Source organism: Tauraco erythrolophus, chromosome 5, assembly GCF_009769465.1.
Source record: "Tauraco erythrolophus isolate bTauEry1 chromosome 5, bTauEry1.pri, whole genome shotgun sequence".
Classification (NCBI taxonomy): Eukaryota; Metazoa; Chordata; class Aves; order Musophagiformes; family Musophagidae; genus Tauraco; species Tauraco erythrolophus.
In genome coordinates, this window is record NC_141469.1 from 62,381,686 (window position 1) to 62,398,979 (window position 17,294).

The 17,294-nt window shown below is 36.7% G+C and overlaps 1 protein-coding gene across 1 annotated transcript; it reads right to left on the reverse strand.

The window, feature by feature from the left end:
- Positions 1 to 1,170: 1,170 nt before the first annotated feature.
- CEP44 (centrosomal protein 44) lies at positions 1,171 to 16,880 on the reverse strand. The gene is made up of 11 exons (XM_086611775.1): positions 16,829 to 16,880; positions 12,909 to 13,055; positions 12,170 to 12,317; positions 11,056 to 11,202; positions 10,011 to 10,118; positions 8,408 to 8,551; positions 7,819 to 8,028; positions 4,724 to 4,793; positions 2,495 to 2,622; positions 2,196 to 2,233; positions 1,171 to 1,390 (listed from the first exon to the last, which is right to left on the reverse strand). The coding sequence occupies exons 2-11, from the start codon at positions 12,995 to 12,997 to the stop codon at positions 1,333 to 1,335; spliced, it is 1,140 nt and encodes a 379-aa protein (XP_086467901.1). The 5' UTR covers positions 12,998 to 13,055; positions 16,829 to 16,880; the 3' UTR covers positions 1,171 to 1,332.
- Positions 16,881 to 17,294: the final 414 nt, after the last annotated feature.

The window sequence follows — 17,294 nt, forward strand, 5'->3', positions numbered from 1 at the left end:
TCCTATTTTAGAAAATATCACCTATTTTCTGTTAAATTGGTCTAACATTGAGAAGAAAACCTCATTTCATTTCATTGTTAAGATAACGAATAGTGATTTGCAAGGAAGGCCTACTTTCAATTAAGGAGTAAAGTATGTTCACATCCATCTAACTTTCTATTTTTCGGTTTTTTGGTTTGGTTTTTTTTTTTAACAACTGTAAAATTAAGTCCAAAAACTCTCAACTAAAGTTTATGTAACACAATGGATCACTGTATAGTCTTCTGTTTGTGTGTAAAATAAAGTCAGTTTATATTCCATATGGTTATAGAAAAAAAAACATAATTATTGTTAAAACATATAAATCACTTTTTACAGCATAATGTCAAACAGCTGCTTTTGCCTTCATTTGCAAATTCTGACAAAAAAACCCACCAGTTTTGTGATATCAGATTCGAAAAAAACTTTGTAAGTGAAGTACAGCACGAAGAAACCTTGATATGATACACTACCAATTTACAAACAGTAATAAATAAATAAATAAATAAATCTAATCAAACCTCATGCATCTTTGGTTTGACTGTATAATGTTTATGGAAGTCTTCTATCTACTTACGTCTCTAAAGAGTAATTTTAATACGGCTTCAAATCATAAAATGCTGCGTATCTTTGTACACTGGTCAGTCTCCATCTGTGCTGCTGGTCTTAAAATGTGTTGGGTAAGAGCACTAAAACACTCAACACATCTCTTGCAGACAAAGTCTGTGGGTTTACTTGCACGTTTTAGTCTTTAGGATCAAACTGACCCTCACTTTGTCAGTGTTAATGGAAGCCATAATGTGTTGGTGCTCCAGCTCAGCATGAAAAATTTATATTTAAATAAAAAAACAGCAAAAAAGGTAAACATTTAAAATTGTGTATTTAAGTTTTCATTAAGACTTACTCAACAGTACAGATGGTAAGATGGTATGTAGGAAAGCCTCTTGGGTGCAATACGCAAGTCCCAGCTGGAATGTTTCCAACAGGATGTAAACCATGGTCCTCAAGCTTGCACTTCAAAAACACATATTACTTAGCACACTGCTAACAAATGTCAACACAAAAATACAATGCTATAACGACTTCACTTTACAGAAGTGGAGGGGAAGCTATTTGAACAGTTTTTTAAAACCAAAAATCAGGGCTGAGAGGAGGAAAATCAATACATAGATGCATTAGAAAAATATTTATTCAAAGGAATAAAAGCACTGATCATTACAAATTTGATATATTAAAAATTTAATGCTGTACAAACATACATATTAGTTCTGATATCCATAAGCCTACAGAGACCAAGTCTGAAAACCTATGCTTTCAGGTCTTCTCTGAGGTGTTGCTTGAAGCTTTCAACAATTCTGACGTTTCTTCAATTCTGAAAATAAATTTTGTTTACGCACACTTATTAAAATACAGTAAGAAATAACTGACTTGCCTTTAACTTTCTAACAAACCCAAAATACTAACAAGCAGCATGAAACCTTAAGTTTCCTCTCATCCCCTTTTCCTCTGTAATGGGTTTGTATTTTAAATGCCTAACACATATTAATAAACCTTAAGTATACATAAAGAAAGAAGTAACTTGCACAATAAAATTAAATCACAAAAAAGGCTACAGCTTTTTTCAGGCCGGGTACTTATAGAACAGAAATCTCTTGCTAAAGAAACATTATTCGGGAATGCATTTCTCTTCAAGTGTAATAAAAATATTTCTTACCAAAAAATTTCATTACAGATCTCAAGACAAGTATCAAACACACCTTAATACAGTTATCACAAGGCTTAGCCTGATAATGGTTTTACTTTTCCTTAAACAATAAGAAACAGAGTTATACTATTGTAATCATTTTTCAGGAAGAAAAGTTGCAAGCACCAGGGAATTTCTATCAGAAAATAAATAATATTCCTATTCCTTGTCAACCAGATTCTAAACACTCTTTAATCTCTAGTTAATAGTATTAAGAATGCTTTCACTTGCTTTTTAGTAACCAAAACAGTGACTCATCCCACAAACACAGAACTCTAAGTGGATTTATTATCCAGTGGAGTCATAAGGAAATGCCACACCTGATGTAGAGACCTGTGAGGTTTGGAACACATATGTACATTCTCTGTATGCCTTAGTCCAGTACAACTCCCTCCTGGGAAATTAATTCCTGCTGCCCTTTCCTATTACTTACATTTTACTTATCCTTTCCATTCTTTGTCTTGTTGTCTCCTGCAATGTAAAAGCAACAAAGTTACTGAACTCTTCAAAGGTAACATTCTTCAGATGGACTTCCAACCTGAAAAATTCATAGAGAAAATGTGACTTCAAGCACTGTTTACATATCAAAAGGATTTTTATGAGACAGACCTAGATGTAGTTTTGCATAGTTTCCTTGTTTTGCACTAGTAGTATATACAACTAAAACTAATGCTTACTTGTTCTCTTGACCTCAGAAAGGAAATCAACTAAGCACTTGCCAGTTCTACTTACCTTTGAAATGTCTGTCAGACTATGAGAATTAATGGTCATGGCTTTGGAAGATGGGTCTGCGGGTAATAGCGAGCTGTATCCAGACAACTGATGAAGACTGTCTGGCATCTCCTCCTTCCTCTCTGTATCTATGGAGAAATACTCATTTTTATGTCACCTTTGCCTTTTCGCTCTCTTATTGCGAGGTCAGCTATCAAATAGCTTGATTTACAGGATGTAATAACAGAAGAGAATGCATTGTTTAGAGATGGAAAAAGAAAAGCTACTGGTGAGGGTCCAAAATAGGTTTCGCATTTTCTTAAAGCACTTAAGTGCAGTATACTATGTATAACATACACAAGACAAATTCCAAAAAGATTCCTAGAAATGCTACCTTTATCCTGATTACAGTAAAATCAACACTTAAAGTCTAATTACTGGATCAAACATTCAATAGCCATTTCAAATAGTTCACAATATTTTTTTTGTAAACTGCTTGTTCAAACACGTCTTTAATTTGTGCTAAGTAACCTGTCTTACAAGCAGCAGAAATATAAACAAAATCATCACTTTCTTGTCTAACTTAAAATCTGTATCAAGCTCTTGCTGTTTCCCTAGCTCTCCTCCCGTTGGGAAAGGTTTAGCATCCATTCAGCAGAAATAGACTTTTCTTTTACATTGAGAAGGCTTTGATACTCTTTGCTATTTTAGAATACTACTGTCAGGTAAGATAATGTATTATTTAGAAAAAAAGTGTTCCTGTATCTCTATTTTTAGTAAGGCCACTAACTACAAATGATACCTTTGCAACATGGTTGGCTACTCTATTCTATATTTAAAATCATATTAAATTACTTTTAATCAATTAAAATTAAAAAGTATTTTTTCTGTACAACTGTGGTTCCTGATGAGCACTACAACCAAAAAGAGCATCAGAGCATACTGAGTACTGTACACCTCAGATAGAAGAGTTAAGACTGGCCACACAACTTGTATGCCTAAAATTTCCTGAATCATGTTTTAGAAAAACAGGAATAACAAATTCAGAATTCTAGAAGTCTGAAAATATGAAAATTCTCTTTTAAAGATCATCAGTCTGCTTAATGACTATGAAGTCCTCAAGTGCCAGTAACATTGCACTGAACTTATGAAAGGAAGCAAATAATTGCAAGCTTTCCAAGGTTTGCAAAAAAAAGTCCTATTTCTGAGACTTTCAAAATAAAACAAACTCAACATAACCAAGAAAGTGCCTTCCTAATTTCCACAGAATACTGGATTACTGAGATAGTTTAATTTTCAATGCAACAGCCCAACACTGGATAAAAATGCCAAATAAATGAGAAAGGGAAATAGAATATCCTCCTTACTACTGGTAGTAGGAATAACAGCTGCCATAGGGGAAACAGGTCAAATTAATAAAGAGAACGATGCGAGGTAAGGCCTAAAGAGTTACCATTGAGGAAGACAGAAGAGTTACTTATGGTCTGGGGAATGTTTTTAATTTCTTTCCCACTTCAGGCTTTTTCATTTATTTCTTATATGTTACCAAAATTAAGTTGGAAACAGCAGAAAAAGATTCTGCCTTGCTCTTCAAAATAAGAAAGTTTAGCAAAATAGCAAAAATGCTTGTTGGATAGCAGCTAACTGCTTCAGAAGGGATGAAACTGTAAATAAAGAATTTTCAGCAGTGATTTGAAAAACAACACGGATTATGAATAAAAAAGCCTTAGTTTATCCTCAGTCCCATTACAAAGGTAAAAAATAACATTATAAATGCAACACTTTTAATCATAACAAACTTGTGGCAGCAAATATAATTCTTTTCGTGCTTACAAACAGTTTATTTTTAAAACATTATGTTAACTGCTTTAAAATGCAGCTAACTATTGCTTTTCATAGCTTTAGCACTTTAATTAAATTTGCATCTTTGAGATTTTTAGTTGTTATTTGTAACTATTAATTACTCTGCTAAGTTTTTTAAGCATTAATGAAAATACAATTTCAGTAAATAATCTTTTTATTTCAGAAAATTTATTATTTCAGAACCTTTTTATTTCAGAAATTTTATTATTTCAGAACCTTTTTATTATTTCAGAAATAACCAGCAGGTTAATTTCTAAATTGCAGCATGCATTTCAATTCAGAGGTCAATAAGTTGCTATTGTCTACTTAAAAATCAGCATTCTAAACAAGGCCAGCAAGAAGTGTTTAGCATATGATGTTAATTAAAAAGAAATCATTAATACTCACCAGGAGAAACTGGAATCCTACTAGGAGTACATTCTTGATTTATATTGCTGAACTCTGTAGATAAGTCTCTCTGAAATGCGAGTTTACTGCGTTTTAGTCATACACCCTGTTTAAATCATCTTTTGACTCAACAAAAGCATATTTAAGTACTCATTACGTACGCATTTGCTACACCATCCAAATACGTTGGCAGCGCATAAATGTTTTTATAGAACTAAAAAAATCCAAAATTTCCATACATAGATTGTATTAAAATTAGTCTATTTTTATTATCAATATTGTTGTTCATAAAGAGGTCAAAACCAGGTCCAAACACAGTGCATATATTAGATATGAATAGAATGAACAGACTGTTCTTGGTCTGTGCTAACAACTACATCTTGATGGTGGCTGCCGTTACCTTAATAAAATAAGTGAACCTTCTACTTCTGGTTGATATTCAGAAATGTAACTCCTCAGTCTGAAAAATTTAACCTACTGATGAACTGAAATCCATTCCACTTCAATGCTTAGAACTCAAAAGTCTATTTGAAGCTAGCTTCCCAGGCTTCTAAATGAGAGCTCTTTTAATAAAAATTCTGATTTTAACTCAATCTAGCTTAGAGAACAGTTGTTCATAAACAAAGGAAACAAGACTAATGTTGTACTAACAATAAATCTTCTTGAGCGCAATCTTCTAATTTCAAAATAAAAAAAATACAATGCTCATAATATCTAGACTTTTTTCACCACGGAGTTACCGTTATGATTTGAAATCTCAGCCTTTGGTTAAGTATATCACTTTATACACTGAAGTAACTGTATCGTTTAACAGGAATATTATACTCAAACAAGTGAATAAGGGAGAAATGGTAAGTATTGTGTGGGAAGAAGCTGGAAGAGACAGCAATAATGGCTATGTCTTTAAAAAAAAAAAATCTGCACTGACCACTTCTACTCAATTCCTTTCATTGAAATGGATTTGGTAGCTTTCAGACTTTCCCAGAGCTAAATGCACAGCTGCTGCTACTTTGGCAGCAGTGCAAGACAGATCTTAGAGTGTTCCTGCTATGTTGGCTAGAAGCCAAAAGTTCCCTGAAAAATGCAAGGGTAAGAATAAAGGAGTAATTCTGAATTACTTCTATATCTGTGAAGCACAACTTGGATGGAATTTCATGAAACAAAGAAGCAGCAATTCTCTGGCCCAAAGGATTATTTCTTGGCAGTTTTCAAACGTCTGTTGCAAAAAAGTTAGGGTTTTGAAGATTTTTTTTTTTTTAATATAAAAACCAGCTTCTTTTGCTTTGAAAAAAAGACAAACGACAATGCCACACAACCTAAATTCAAGCTTGTTTCTGCAGATGACTTCTTTCAGTAACATGCAGCATAGAAATATAATTATTAAATATAATTATTTTAATATCACTCAAAAATTCCTGTCAAGTATTTCCCAAATACTGTTTCACATCTTTGAACAACTGAAATAAACATGTTACTGAAATAATAACAAACTACATTTATAGAAATAAAAGAACAAGCCTAGTCTGAAACACAAGCTTTCCCATGCTGTTACTGTCATAAACGCATAAATGCAGCAATTTTCTCTTGAGGAGAATACACTTGAAACAGCAGCAAAACCATCTATGGCTGTTCAGCTGAAGGCCTCTTGAGACCGCTAGCAGAATAAAACATTATCGTTGGTGGTGTTATTTGGGCATATGTCCACCGATAACTGAATTACCATAAGAAACTGATTTCAAATGGCGAATCACTTGGGTCATTACTGACCTGAAACTGTGTTAAAAAACAAGTAATTGAGAACGTCAGTCTGTATCATTTGAGCTACAGCCTTTAGAAATAACCTAGTGATCAGTCTGAACACTCTCCCATTTGAAGACTTCGCATGACTGGCACACTTTCAAAGCACACCAAAAAAACCCAGTCATGTCTTGTATACAAATATTAGCGACATTTTCAAATTTGCAATGCCAGCACACTCAGAGCTCCTGGTTACAAGTAAACTCAACATTTTTACAACTACAGAGAGAAATGCAACACTGATCACCTATATTCCACAATGGTTTACAACTTCTGGAAAGAATCTGATAGGATCTGAAGGACAGACACAAGATTCATATGAAAATACACTTTGAAATTAAGCATGTGATCACAAAATTGATGCAATGGTTCACTGCATCTCAAAATACTTTCATGTGTACATCTATGAAATTATATAATGTGCATACAAGGACCTTTCTGTAGCATGAAAAATAACAAGAGTCTTAATGCAACAAAAAGATTTGATTTGCTCTGACAAATATGCCAAACGTAGTCACATCACAGCTGTTGCATCTTCATGTGTTTAACAACGCAATGGACATTATGGACAAGAAATAGGAAGGGGGAGGGGGAAGTGAGTGCAAAATGGAGAGAGACCATTGATTAGGCTAGAAATTTCAGAGAGCCACAAACTAAGAATAGGACTAAAATAAGAACTAACTTTTTCATTAATCTTGTATTTTCCATTGAACATGTCATCTATTTTTGACAACATTATACAGAATGAAGACTTAATCTTCCAAAGGGAATATCTGTATCTGATTAGAGTTTGGAGAATTAAAAAAACAGAAATTCAACTGTATCAACAGCAAATAGAACAACAACAACATTTGCAGGTCAGTATAAGAAATTCAGAATAATGTAGAACAGAATAAGGAAACTCTTAAACGTGTCACTAGCATGATGAAACTCTCAACTACAGAAACATTAAGCTTTCCAAGACAGCATAATTAAGAGTCTTTCAAAGCTTCCTTCTATAAGTTCGCTAGGAAATAAAAACACAGACAGTCATTACTAATGAAAATAGGCTTAGTTACACCTGCAGTTCCTGCAAGGAAACTATTTCCAATGGACAGCTTTGTTTCTCAGAGCATGAGAAAACAACAGAACTTAAGAGCCAAGGAAAAAAATACCACCAACTCCATAACAGCACTTGCATTCAGATCATGCCTTTGAAAAGTGCAAAAAAGCGTACATCAGGAGGCAGGAAGAGCAGAAACAGGCTGCTGACTGTTTGGGCAATTTTTGTGATAGAAGAGAAACAGAAGTTAACATACCTTTTTGCATTGCAACAACAGTTCTGTTTCAAGAAGCAAAACTCGACTCAACAAGTTATTCCAGTCCTTCTCATCTATGATCACCTTTCCTTTCAGTTTCTCTTCTAAAACATCTAGTTTATCTTCTATCCAATCTAGCTTATGAAGCTTTTCCTGACAATCAGCGAGCTGACTCTTTAGGAACTCAATTTGAGAATTATCTTCTATGACCTGAAAATATGGATAAGAACACATCCTCTAATTTCAGAACAGACTTAATTCATCATTTGATCAATAATTTAAGAGGAATCTTCCTCAAGTTCGGTAACCACATTCTGCTACATTAGAAAGTTATTTTTCTTTCAGAATTGCCATAATATGCCCATTCATGGAACTCAGCTTTTAAAGAAACTGTTGACAGAACCGGCTCTTGAAAGGACAGTAAAATTTAACCCACTTTTTTCAACTTTTTCACTATATTTATTATACATCTTTTAGTTATACTTACGGAGCATCCAGCTATGTTGTTAAAACCTTTATCCCCCTAGAAGAGCCCTATAAGAAAAGTTCAGAATATACACAGACAGCATCTTAAAATAAGAGTTCTTACTTGTTCACATTTAAGTTCCACAACATCATGATCCGGGTACAATTCTTCATTACCTCCTTGTGCTGGAAGCAGTAGTGGATGAAGGTCACCACTAACTTCATTTCCTGAGTGCCGTTCTACTTGAGGCTTATTTTTTTTAAAACACTCAAAAGAAATAGATTCACTGGTGTTATTCATTTAATATATATTAAATAATATATATTATATATCTTTTTTATATAACATAATATATAACATATATATGTATATATAAAACATTTCAATTCATCAGCCAAGTAACCATCACAAAAGTATTTATTTATTTAAATCTGATAATCTTATCCCGACCAGCTGCAAAACACAGAAAAAAACAGCAGGCAGTTTAATTAAAAAAACCCAAACATATAGACATGAGAGAACTGTAAAAAAATATGCACACACTTTACCATACCTTGGTTCCCTTCCATAAACAGTAATGAAGGCATTAATGTCTCTCTTATTGTTATTAAGGGTTATTAGATTTCTAAGTGTGGACTGGAAGATACGAATCTCACTGTATGTATCAACCTATGTATAGACAGTTCCAATATCAAAAGCAACACTTAAACATGCAGAAAAAAATAATTAGGAAGATTAGAACTCTCTTGACTACTGTCAGCAAAATAGTCCTACTAGCTACACATTTAATTTCCTTTGAATGCTTCCCTTCTTCCTTAGAGAGAACAAAATGACACAAATTTTGCCCTTTTTTCAGGTGGATCAAGTCCTACAATTACTACCTGCCACAAAACAAAATTACCTAATGATTAAGAACCCACAATTACTAGTTTTGTGCAAGATCTTAACACTTACAGATTCCTAGATGTTTTAGTGATGCTGAAACTCTCCTCTTCTAGGTAATTCTTAATACGCTCACATATATCCCCATTCAGTTCTACCATTCAACAACCAGAAGTGCTAGATAAAGTCATTCCAAATATTTTTTTTGTGAAGTTTTCCTCACTGCTAAATCCACTATTTTTCTTCTAAAGAGAAGTCACCAACATTTAATGGGCAGTCACAGTCCTAAAAAGTTTTGTACAATTTTACTTTGCATGCTTTTAGCAGAAAATATTAGGAAAGCTATCTTTTTCACAGCCCAAGAGTAGCATAACATGTAAGATCAATTAGATCATTACTCTTCTAAAACTGAAGCCAAGAGGAATGTTACATTAAGAAACCTTGGCTGAACAGATTCAAACTAAAAAGCAAAGTGTTTCTAAAGCTATCACTGCAACGTTAGGCCAAACACACTTCAATCTCCAAACAGGATGTATATTCTTTTTCCAATTGCATCTTCACTTCTCATTGCTGTCCCTCCATTTGATATAATTCAAGTGGCAAACAACAGTGCTAGATCATTACCCTCAAGACTTTGAGATCAACTACTCAGCAAAACAGAGAAGGCAATATCCTCTGAATTTCAGCTATTACTTCAGACAACCACACTTTGGAAAAATAAAAAAATAAAAAATGGTCTGATCAAATATTAAAGTCTAAATGAAAGCATGTATTCCAGAAAAAGCCTAACTTGCTACAAATAAGATTAACCTTTAGACATACAACATAAAAGCTATTTACATACCTGTTTGGAATTCAGAGCACTGCCACTAGGATCAGCAAAGACATTACCACAATTTGACCATACTTCATATTTAAGAGATCTGAGTTTTTTCCTTGTTTGGGATTTAACCTTCAAAGTGAAGGGGAGAAAACATTATGCTTCTAACACAGGAATATTTTCCGGGGGCAGGGGGGCACGGGGATAAGGCAGGCATGGGAATAGAATATTGCATGGCACACACACAAACACAGTACAACTTCTACAGTACAGTAACACCTAAAAAAAAAAAGTATGACCCAAATTTACAGAAAAAAAAAAAACAACCCAGATTTGGAAGTGAATGCCGTATTCATACATTTATTAATGCCTATGCAAGGCTGCACCAATGCTGGTCATAAAGAGAGACAACTTGCACCAGAGTTGAAAGACAAACAAATATGAAAAAAATGTAGTTATGCCCCTAAAAGTAATCAATGAAGTATACAGAAGTCCTGAAGGCTGTAATAAACTCAAACAAAAAAATCCTGTAAAATACAAAAAAATGAAAATTTCTTTTATTAAAGCATACACCGCATACATCAATAAAAAAATAATGCCTTAATGGAAAACAAATATTATTAATAAAAATAATTAGATTTGAGACGTATACCACTGAAACACAAATATAAGTGTCATGTTTAAATTAAATGTTACCAGAACTTCAACACACCAGCTGGTTTTGCTTTGTTTTAAAATCTATCTGTGAAGCCTACTGAGTTACAAAAACATTCACTATATTGAGAAACATAAAAGAAAATATACCATTTACTGTAAACATTTACCAAGTACTAGATTCACTTTCATTCTAATATTTTTTGTCTAACTACAAAAATTTGGCAGCTTCTTGTCTTTTGTATACGTGATAGCACTCAAGCATCTTACCACAGAACTTCATGCTAATTTTCCCCCTATTTTGACTATCAGCGATGCCGCACCTGCAAATAAATTGGTCTTCAGCTTCTACCTGCAGCATCGAGCATGTCAAACGAAACTAAATCTCATAATAAAGTTGCCATTTAATCAGTACCTTATTTGAGTTACTTAATTCCTTATGTTTTTTCACCACACAGTTGATAATGTCACAAACAATTTGCATTTTTCTTTCCGCAAAGCCAAACTGAAGAAATTGCTGTTTTGTTAAAATCGGTTTATATTGAAATTGATCTCGAAGAAGCTGCAACAAAATAAGAGTTTACTTCGCTTTCAAAATCACCACACAATTTGTTGTGGAAACAGCATGCTCAGGTTCTTATTTTCCTACAATGTTTTCTTTCATTCTGCCCTTAAGCAGCTAAACCTATTCTCATTGGGTTATTTATATATTCTCAGCTGTTTCTTTACTAACTAGACTTTCAACATACCTCTTCCAGAAAAATTCTATCCACACCACTGTTGTAAAGTTTAACTCACAGTCTTAAGATTCATGAAATAAATGACTGTAGACATTAAAATTAAAAAGTTAAACAAAAACCTTCCAAAGCGAATGCACAACAAAAAGTTGTATTAATCTCAGCGAACACGTCAGAGAGCTAAGTAAGGCTCCCACAGAGCCTCTTTGTAAAGGAGTCTCTGTCCTCCTCAGATGGAAAACTAGTATTCATTAATACATCACGCCACCTTTTATAAAAATGTGCTTATGGATATTTTTAAGGATAGTTCAAAATTTTTTTCATTCAGCTAAAAATTTGATTTGATTCCAATTTATAAACTGTTCATTATAAACTTTGTATATTGGTTTTGCACAGTGTTTTAAAATAACTATTTCTAAATTGTGTTTTCATTACAATTATTGAAGTTTGTTGGGTTTTTGTTGGTTATTTTTTAAAGTCACTTCTATAAAACGTGTTGTGCAATGAATATTTCAGTATTCTTCACAACTAATATAGAACACAATAGTATTACTGATTCTGCAGTTGTCTCAAAATTGAGATTTGCCTAACAACATCCAACCTTATTTTCATGAAAATCTAAGCAAAGACTTGCCCACAGTGACTTACTACTCATCTTAAAACCTAACACAACTACAATTCATGTTCATTGCCAAAAACTTTCAATTTCTAGTAAAACTCATACTACATTCAATTTTTATGAGACCATACTCAAAACTTCATCTATTCTGCAAAAAACATGAAGACAGATACCTTATAAATAGCTTCAATGAAACGCAAGTCACTCTTTGCTGTGAGTTCCACATCGCACTTCACCAAAAGTTCTGCTATATATGTTGAAAAAGATGTAAAAGAATAGCTGATGATAGGTAAAAATGCAGCTGGATCACCCTTTAGTAACCTATTGAGAAACAAAAGTATTTTACACAGCAAAAGATAACAAAAGCCTTTCGTTACATGAATTCAAACATCTAACTTGAAAGGTATTTTAATATAGCCAGCATGATATACCCAAATACCTCCTTCATTTTGAGGTTTTCCCCAGGCATATCTCATTCCACAGTCTTCACTGTTATCTGTACATCACCCAAAACAACGTTTTTGTGACCCTCATATAATTTTAACATTGTCAGGTCTAAAGCCCATTAGTATTTCCATCTCAACATTCAACACCTTTTTTTTCTTGAAATGAAATTTCCTAAAGAAAGTTCTGCTAACACTTACAAAGAAATTATGAAGGGGAGAAATTAATCAAAGAAAAGAATAAAGAGGAGTAAGATAGAGATACACTTCAGGATCATTCTAAGGATTGCTCAGAACAGCAAAACAGCATCCTTTTATGTTCCAGCTCACATGTATCAAACCCCAACTTCCCATAGACATATGCTTTGCTTACTCATCACTGGGTGCAATGCTAATATTTATACATCTCTTGTTTACACATTGTGCTGTCATCACATATTAGCATAAATTTATTCACACTGCCACTTACACTGTATAATCCACATCTCTTGGATAATTTAACAAGCGAAGTCCTTGCTCTATTTTTCTTAAACTTCCTTTCAGGTCTCCAGTTGCCATTATTCCAAATGCTATTCTTCTTTCAGATTATTAAACGTACGTAATACAGTACATTCTCCTTAAAAAAAAAAAAAAAAAAGAAAAAATATGTACAGGGAAATTACGAAATGCAACAGAATTATCACTGAAATTCAAAGGGTCTTGCTCCTCTTTTCCAGACACTATTATTTCCAAAGTATTACAATATAGCAGAGAACTAGGGCTCAATACCAATTAATATCAGTCATCATTCATTCTAAATGGCATCCACTAATCCTCAATCCGATCAACTATCAAAGATCTTTAAAGATAAAGATATCTGAAAGCATATTAAGAATTTAGAGCTGGTTAAATCCATTAAAATTGAGTGAAAATAAGTTTCTTCACTGTTTCAAAGGAGCAGAAACCCCACAAGCAGTGAAAATCTTTTGCATTCTTTAGTTTAGAATGCTTCTTATTTATTCTTTTTTTTCACCTGGCCCCACGTTCACTGGCCAAAAGAGCAGTGTTTGGGCGTGTAAATATCGGAAGGTAGGTGTGGAAGGATTCCTGAGAATCAACAGACATGTGAACAATCCAGCCTTTCCAGAGAGCACGTGCCTGGATGCAGAAAGGGAATTTGACACCATGACGACTTGGTTCCGGGATGCAACCAATCATACTAAGGGGTGGGCTATTGTTTGTATTGTAACAATCATAGATTGCCAAGTCTCATTTAGAAAGCTATAAAGCACACTGAGTGTAAGCAAATAAAGGTTCACTTGTTTGATCACATTGATTGTGTCAGGTGCCCTCACTCATCTCCTGCAGGTAGGACTAGCAAGGCACCACAGACAGTATTTCTCTATTTAGAGGATCCATTAAATACACTTAAAATTGGTCAGGGTGGAGGGGGTAACAGACTGTGTAGGTATTTCAAAATAGGTGCAAGTTTATTAGGATAATAATCAAAAGGTCCCTGATTAACTTCTACATTGTAACACACAAATTGAGAACCCAATTTTAATTTATTGTGTGCTTTGCTTCACAGAAGAAAGAAGACTCATCTAAGGACTTGGTGCAAACTACAGAAAGGTGCCTTTCACCTTGCAGAAATATCCTGAGAGGAAACTGAAGGCTGCAAGAAAAGAAAAAAAAAAAAAAGGAAGGGGAGAAGGGGAAAGACAACAAAATAGAATCAGCAAAGCATGAAATCACCATCATTCAAATCAGTTTTTAGATCTATCAAAGGGATAAATAAGTACAGGAAGCTCACACTTTTAATATGTTTTACCAAATAGAACTCATTAGTGAATTCTTAAATGAAGGAAGAGGAGATCAGGGAAGTGGACAGGGAAGAGAAGAAGTTGCCTTAAGAGATCTAAAAATACCGGCAACTCCCTCCTGGCTGGCAGACAGTAAAAAGAAAAGCCTGAAGCAGTACTTTCAAGTATCAGTACTACTAATAACCTTAAAGAACCTTGTCCCTCACTCCATTCCTTCAAAATACATCTATATTCAGAGATAACCTATGAGTAGTATTTACTGTATTTTGCAACCATTTGTTTATAAGCAACCAATATTAGTTCTTCTCCAACACAAGCACAGATTGGATGATAGCCCAGTTCTTAAGTCACAACTGAAAACAAACAGCCTGCGTCTTAGCACCCTGGACAGATTGATACAACTTGAGAAAGTCTATTAGCAAACTGCCAAACTCAGTGGTTTTTTTGAATGGTTTAGAGAAAAAAACAGGGGAGGAAGGAGAAAGTTAGTTAAGAAAAAAAGCACAGAAGTACAGAAAGTTGACACTTCTCACAAAAAGAGTTCTCCTTCCTCACATCCTTGAGATCTGCTTATGGCTAACTGGCTTAATCCTCTACAGTACTTCCCCAAAAAGCCTGAGTAAAAAGTAACGATATCAGCTACAAAGCCTTAGAACAGAAGTTTACTCTCCAATTTTCTGCTAGAAGCTAGGAGATAATTGCCTGTCACTGTCTTCACTGAATTTCTTTTCCTGCCAGAAGACAAATACTTTGAAGCCTGCCAATTCAAGCAGTGAAGAGGCATTGCCTGATAGCTTATACATGAAGAGACAATCTCAGGATACAGAATTTTTTTATCATTTCTCTTGCTGACTCAGGAGATTCAGTCCAAAAGACCAACTTCTCCAAAGAGATTATGTCTCCCCTTATCAGAAATCAACTCTGATGGGTACTCCACTTTGCAACTTTGTTATTTGGTTCTATACATTAAAGCAGTGAGTCTTTCCAAAGGAATTTCTTGACCACACACTTCACTTACAGTTAAAGCTTGCACTCACAATAGTCCGGATTTGCAGGTTTTTTTCTTGTGCCTCAGTGATGTTTAAAATCAGCAGTCTTTAGGAAGATGAAGACCTTCACATGTCTTCTGCCCTTGTTAAAGTCTTTTCTTCCTATTTAATTATCAGGTTCTTCCTTTTTTAATCATCAGGTTCTAGGTTATTAGTCATGCGAAATATAAGTACACAACACTCATTGTTAAAGGCCAGGGACGATTTAATCTCAACTTTTTGGAAACTGAGGCAGCTATTATTCCTGCATTACCTTACAAAGTGGTCTACTCTATGGTTATGCCAATATGACCAGATCTCAAGACAAGTCTCAGAGTCTGACCTAAAACTGAAGCTCTAATCTGCAGTGCAAAGACACTCTCACAGGAACTCATCTAATCATACAGGCTGTTTCCCAAAAGTATCAACAATCCTTTCTACACCAGATCTCCGGATGCCAAAACTGACAACTACTGTCAGGACAAACTGAAGAGCTCAAGAGATCATAAAAATAACAGAGTTAAGTTAGTAGAAAACACATTAACGTGTTGGGAAGGTGAACATTGCAAAAAAGTGGCACATAGCTTTTCCCTGTAGAAATTCATGACAGAACAGTTACAGAACATTGGCTATCCAGAATAAAATCAGGTACAACAAGCTGTTAAAAGATGACAACCTAGAACTGCAAGTGGTTTAAAGAACAACTCTCAAAATTGCTTATGTTATTGAAAGAACTAATGAATGTCAAAAAAAATACACACTTCAAAAAAAAAAAACATGCAATGTACCAAGTATCTTAACACTATGAACACTGTCTTTGAAACGCCTAACAAAGAAGACTTTTGATTTCTTCAAATTGTATTTAGACTCTTCTGCAGTGGGGTTGAGGAGGGGAATCACACCATTACGCAGAGATGCAAAAACGTCAAGGGCAAACACTGCACCTCGCTATCGTGCCAGCTGTAATCGACACGGTTCAAGCACACAGGACACTTGTAAACGACTGAACCGTTCAAGGAACGGCGCGTCGCGGGCCGGTTGCCCTGGGAGCCATCAAAACACTGGTGGGGAAAAAAAAAAAAAAAGCGTGGCTCTGCCATGGGCCAGGCTGGCTGCCGTCCCGGGGCCGAGCCAGCGACTCGCAAGAGGAGGACCGGGGCCGACTCCCCCCTCGCCCTTCCTCGCCCACAGACAAGCCGGAGACCGGGCCTCCCCCGCTCCGCCCCGGGGCTCGCCGTCCCTCAGGAGGCGGAAGGCCCCGGGCTCGGAGCCGCCCCGCGCCGCGACCCCTCAGGGGGGACAAACCGCCGCCCCGAGGAGGGACACCCGGACGCTCACCCGCACCAACGGCCGCCCGCGCTGCGGGAACCGCCTCCCCGCCGGGCCCGGGCCGCGGGCGCTGCGCTGTCTCCCCTCAGGAGCCCGCCGGCCCAGCGGCAGCCGCCAGCCGGCCGCGGGCACAGACCGAATCTGCCGCCGCTAGACCCAGCGGCCGCTTCCGCTTCCCGCGCGCCCCTCCGCGGTGGCGTCACTTCCAGCAACAACAGCAAACGTCAAACCTGCCAGGGAAGGAGACGGGGCGGCGGCAGGCTCCCTGCGTACCGGAGGGGCCTCCCTGGTTCTTACCGCCTCTCCGCGCCGACGGAGGCTGCTCGGCCTCTTCCTGCCCCGCGAGGTTCACGCACCGACTCGGGCCAAGCTCGTCGCGGCGGCGGTCGGGACCCGAGCTCGCACAGGTACGGGCCGCCGCGGGTTTCCCTCAGCGGGGCGGGCGGGCGCGGACGGACGGGCGGCGCATCCAATCAGGAGCCGGGGCCGCCAGGGCGCGCCCAATGGCGCGCGGGGGCGGCAGCACCGCGGGACCGGGCCCGCCGGTGCCCGCCGAGAGCGGGGCGGCCGCACCCCGGCCGAGGACCCGGCCCGGCCCCGCTGTGCGGGGAGAAAGTGGCTCGGGGAGGCACTGGAGAGGTGTCAAGCGGGGCGGCTGCGGTGGGAGGGCTCCCGTCAGGTGGGGCGGCTGCGGAC

Excerpts from the sequence above, each read along its gene's own strand:
- CEP44 (XM_086611775.1), bottom strand. The coding sequence starts at position 12,997 with ATGGCAACTGGAGACCTGAAAGGAAGTTTAAGAAAAATAGAGCAAGGA. Across the intron at positions 11,203-12,169 it reads TCATTGAAGCTATTTATAAG|CTTCTTCGAGATCAATTTCA; the intron begins GTATCTGTCTTC and ends ATTTTGTTGCAG. Across the intron at positions 10,119-11,055 it reads AATTAAGTAACTCAAATAAG|GTTAAATCCCAAACAAGGAA; the intron begins GTACTGATTAAA and ends TTCACTTTGAAG.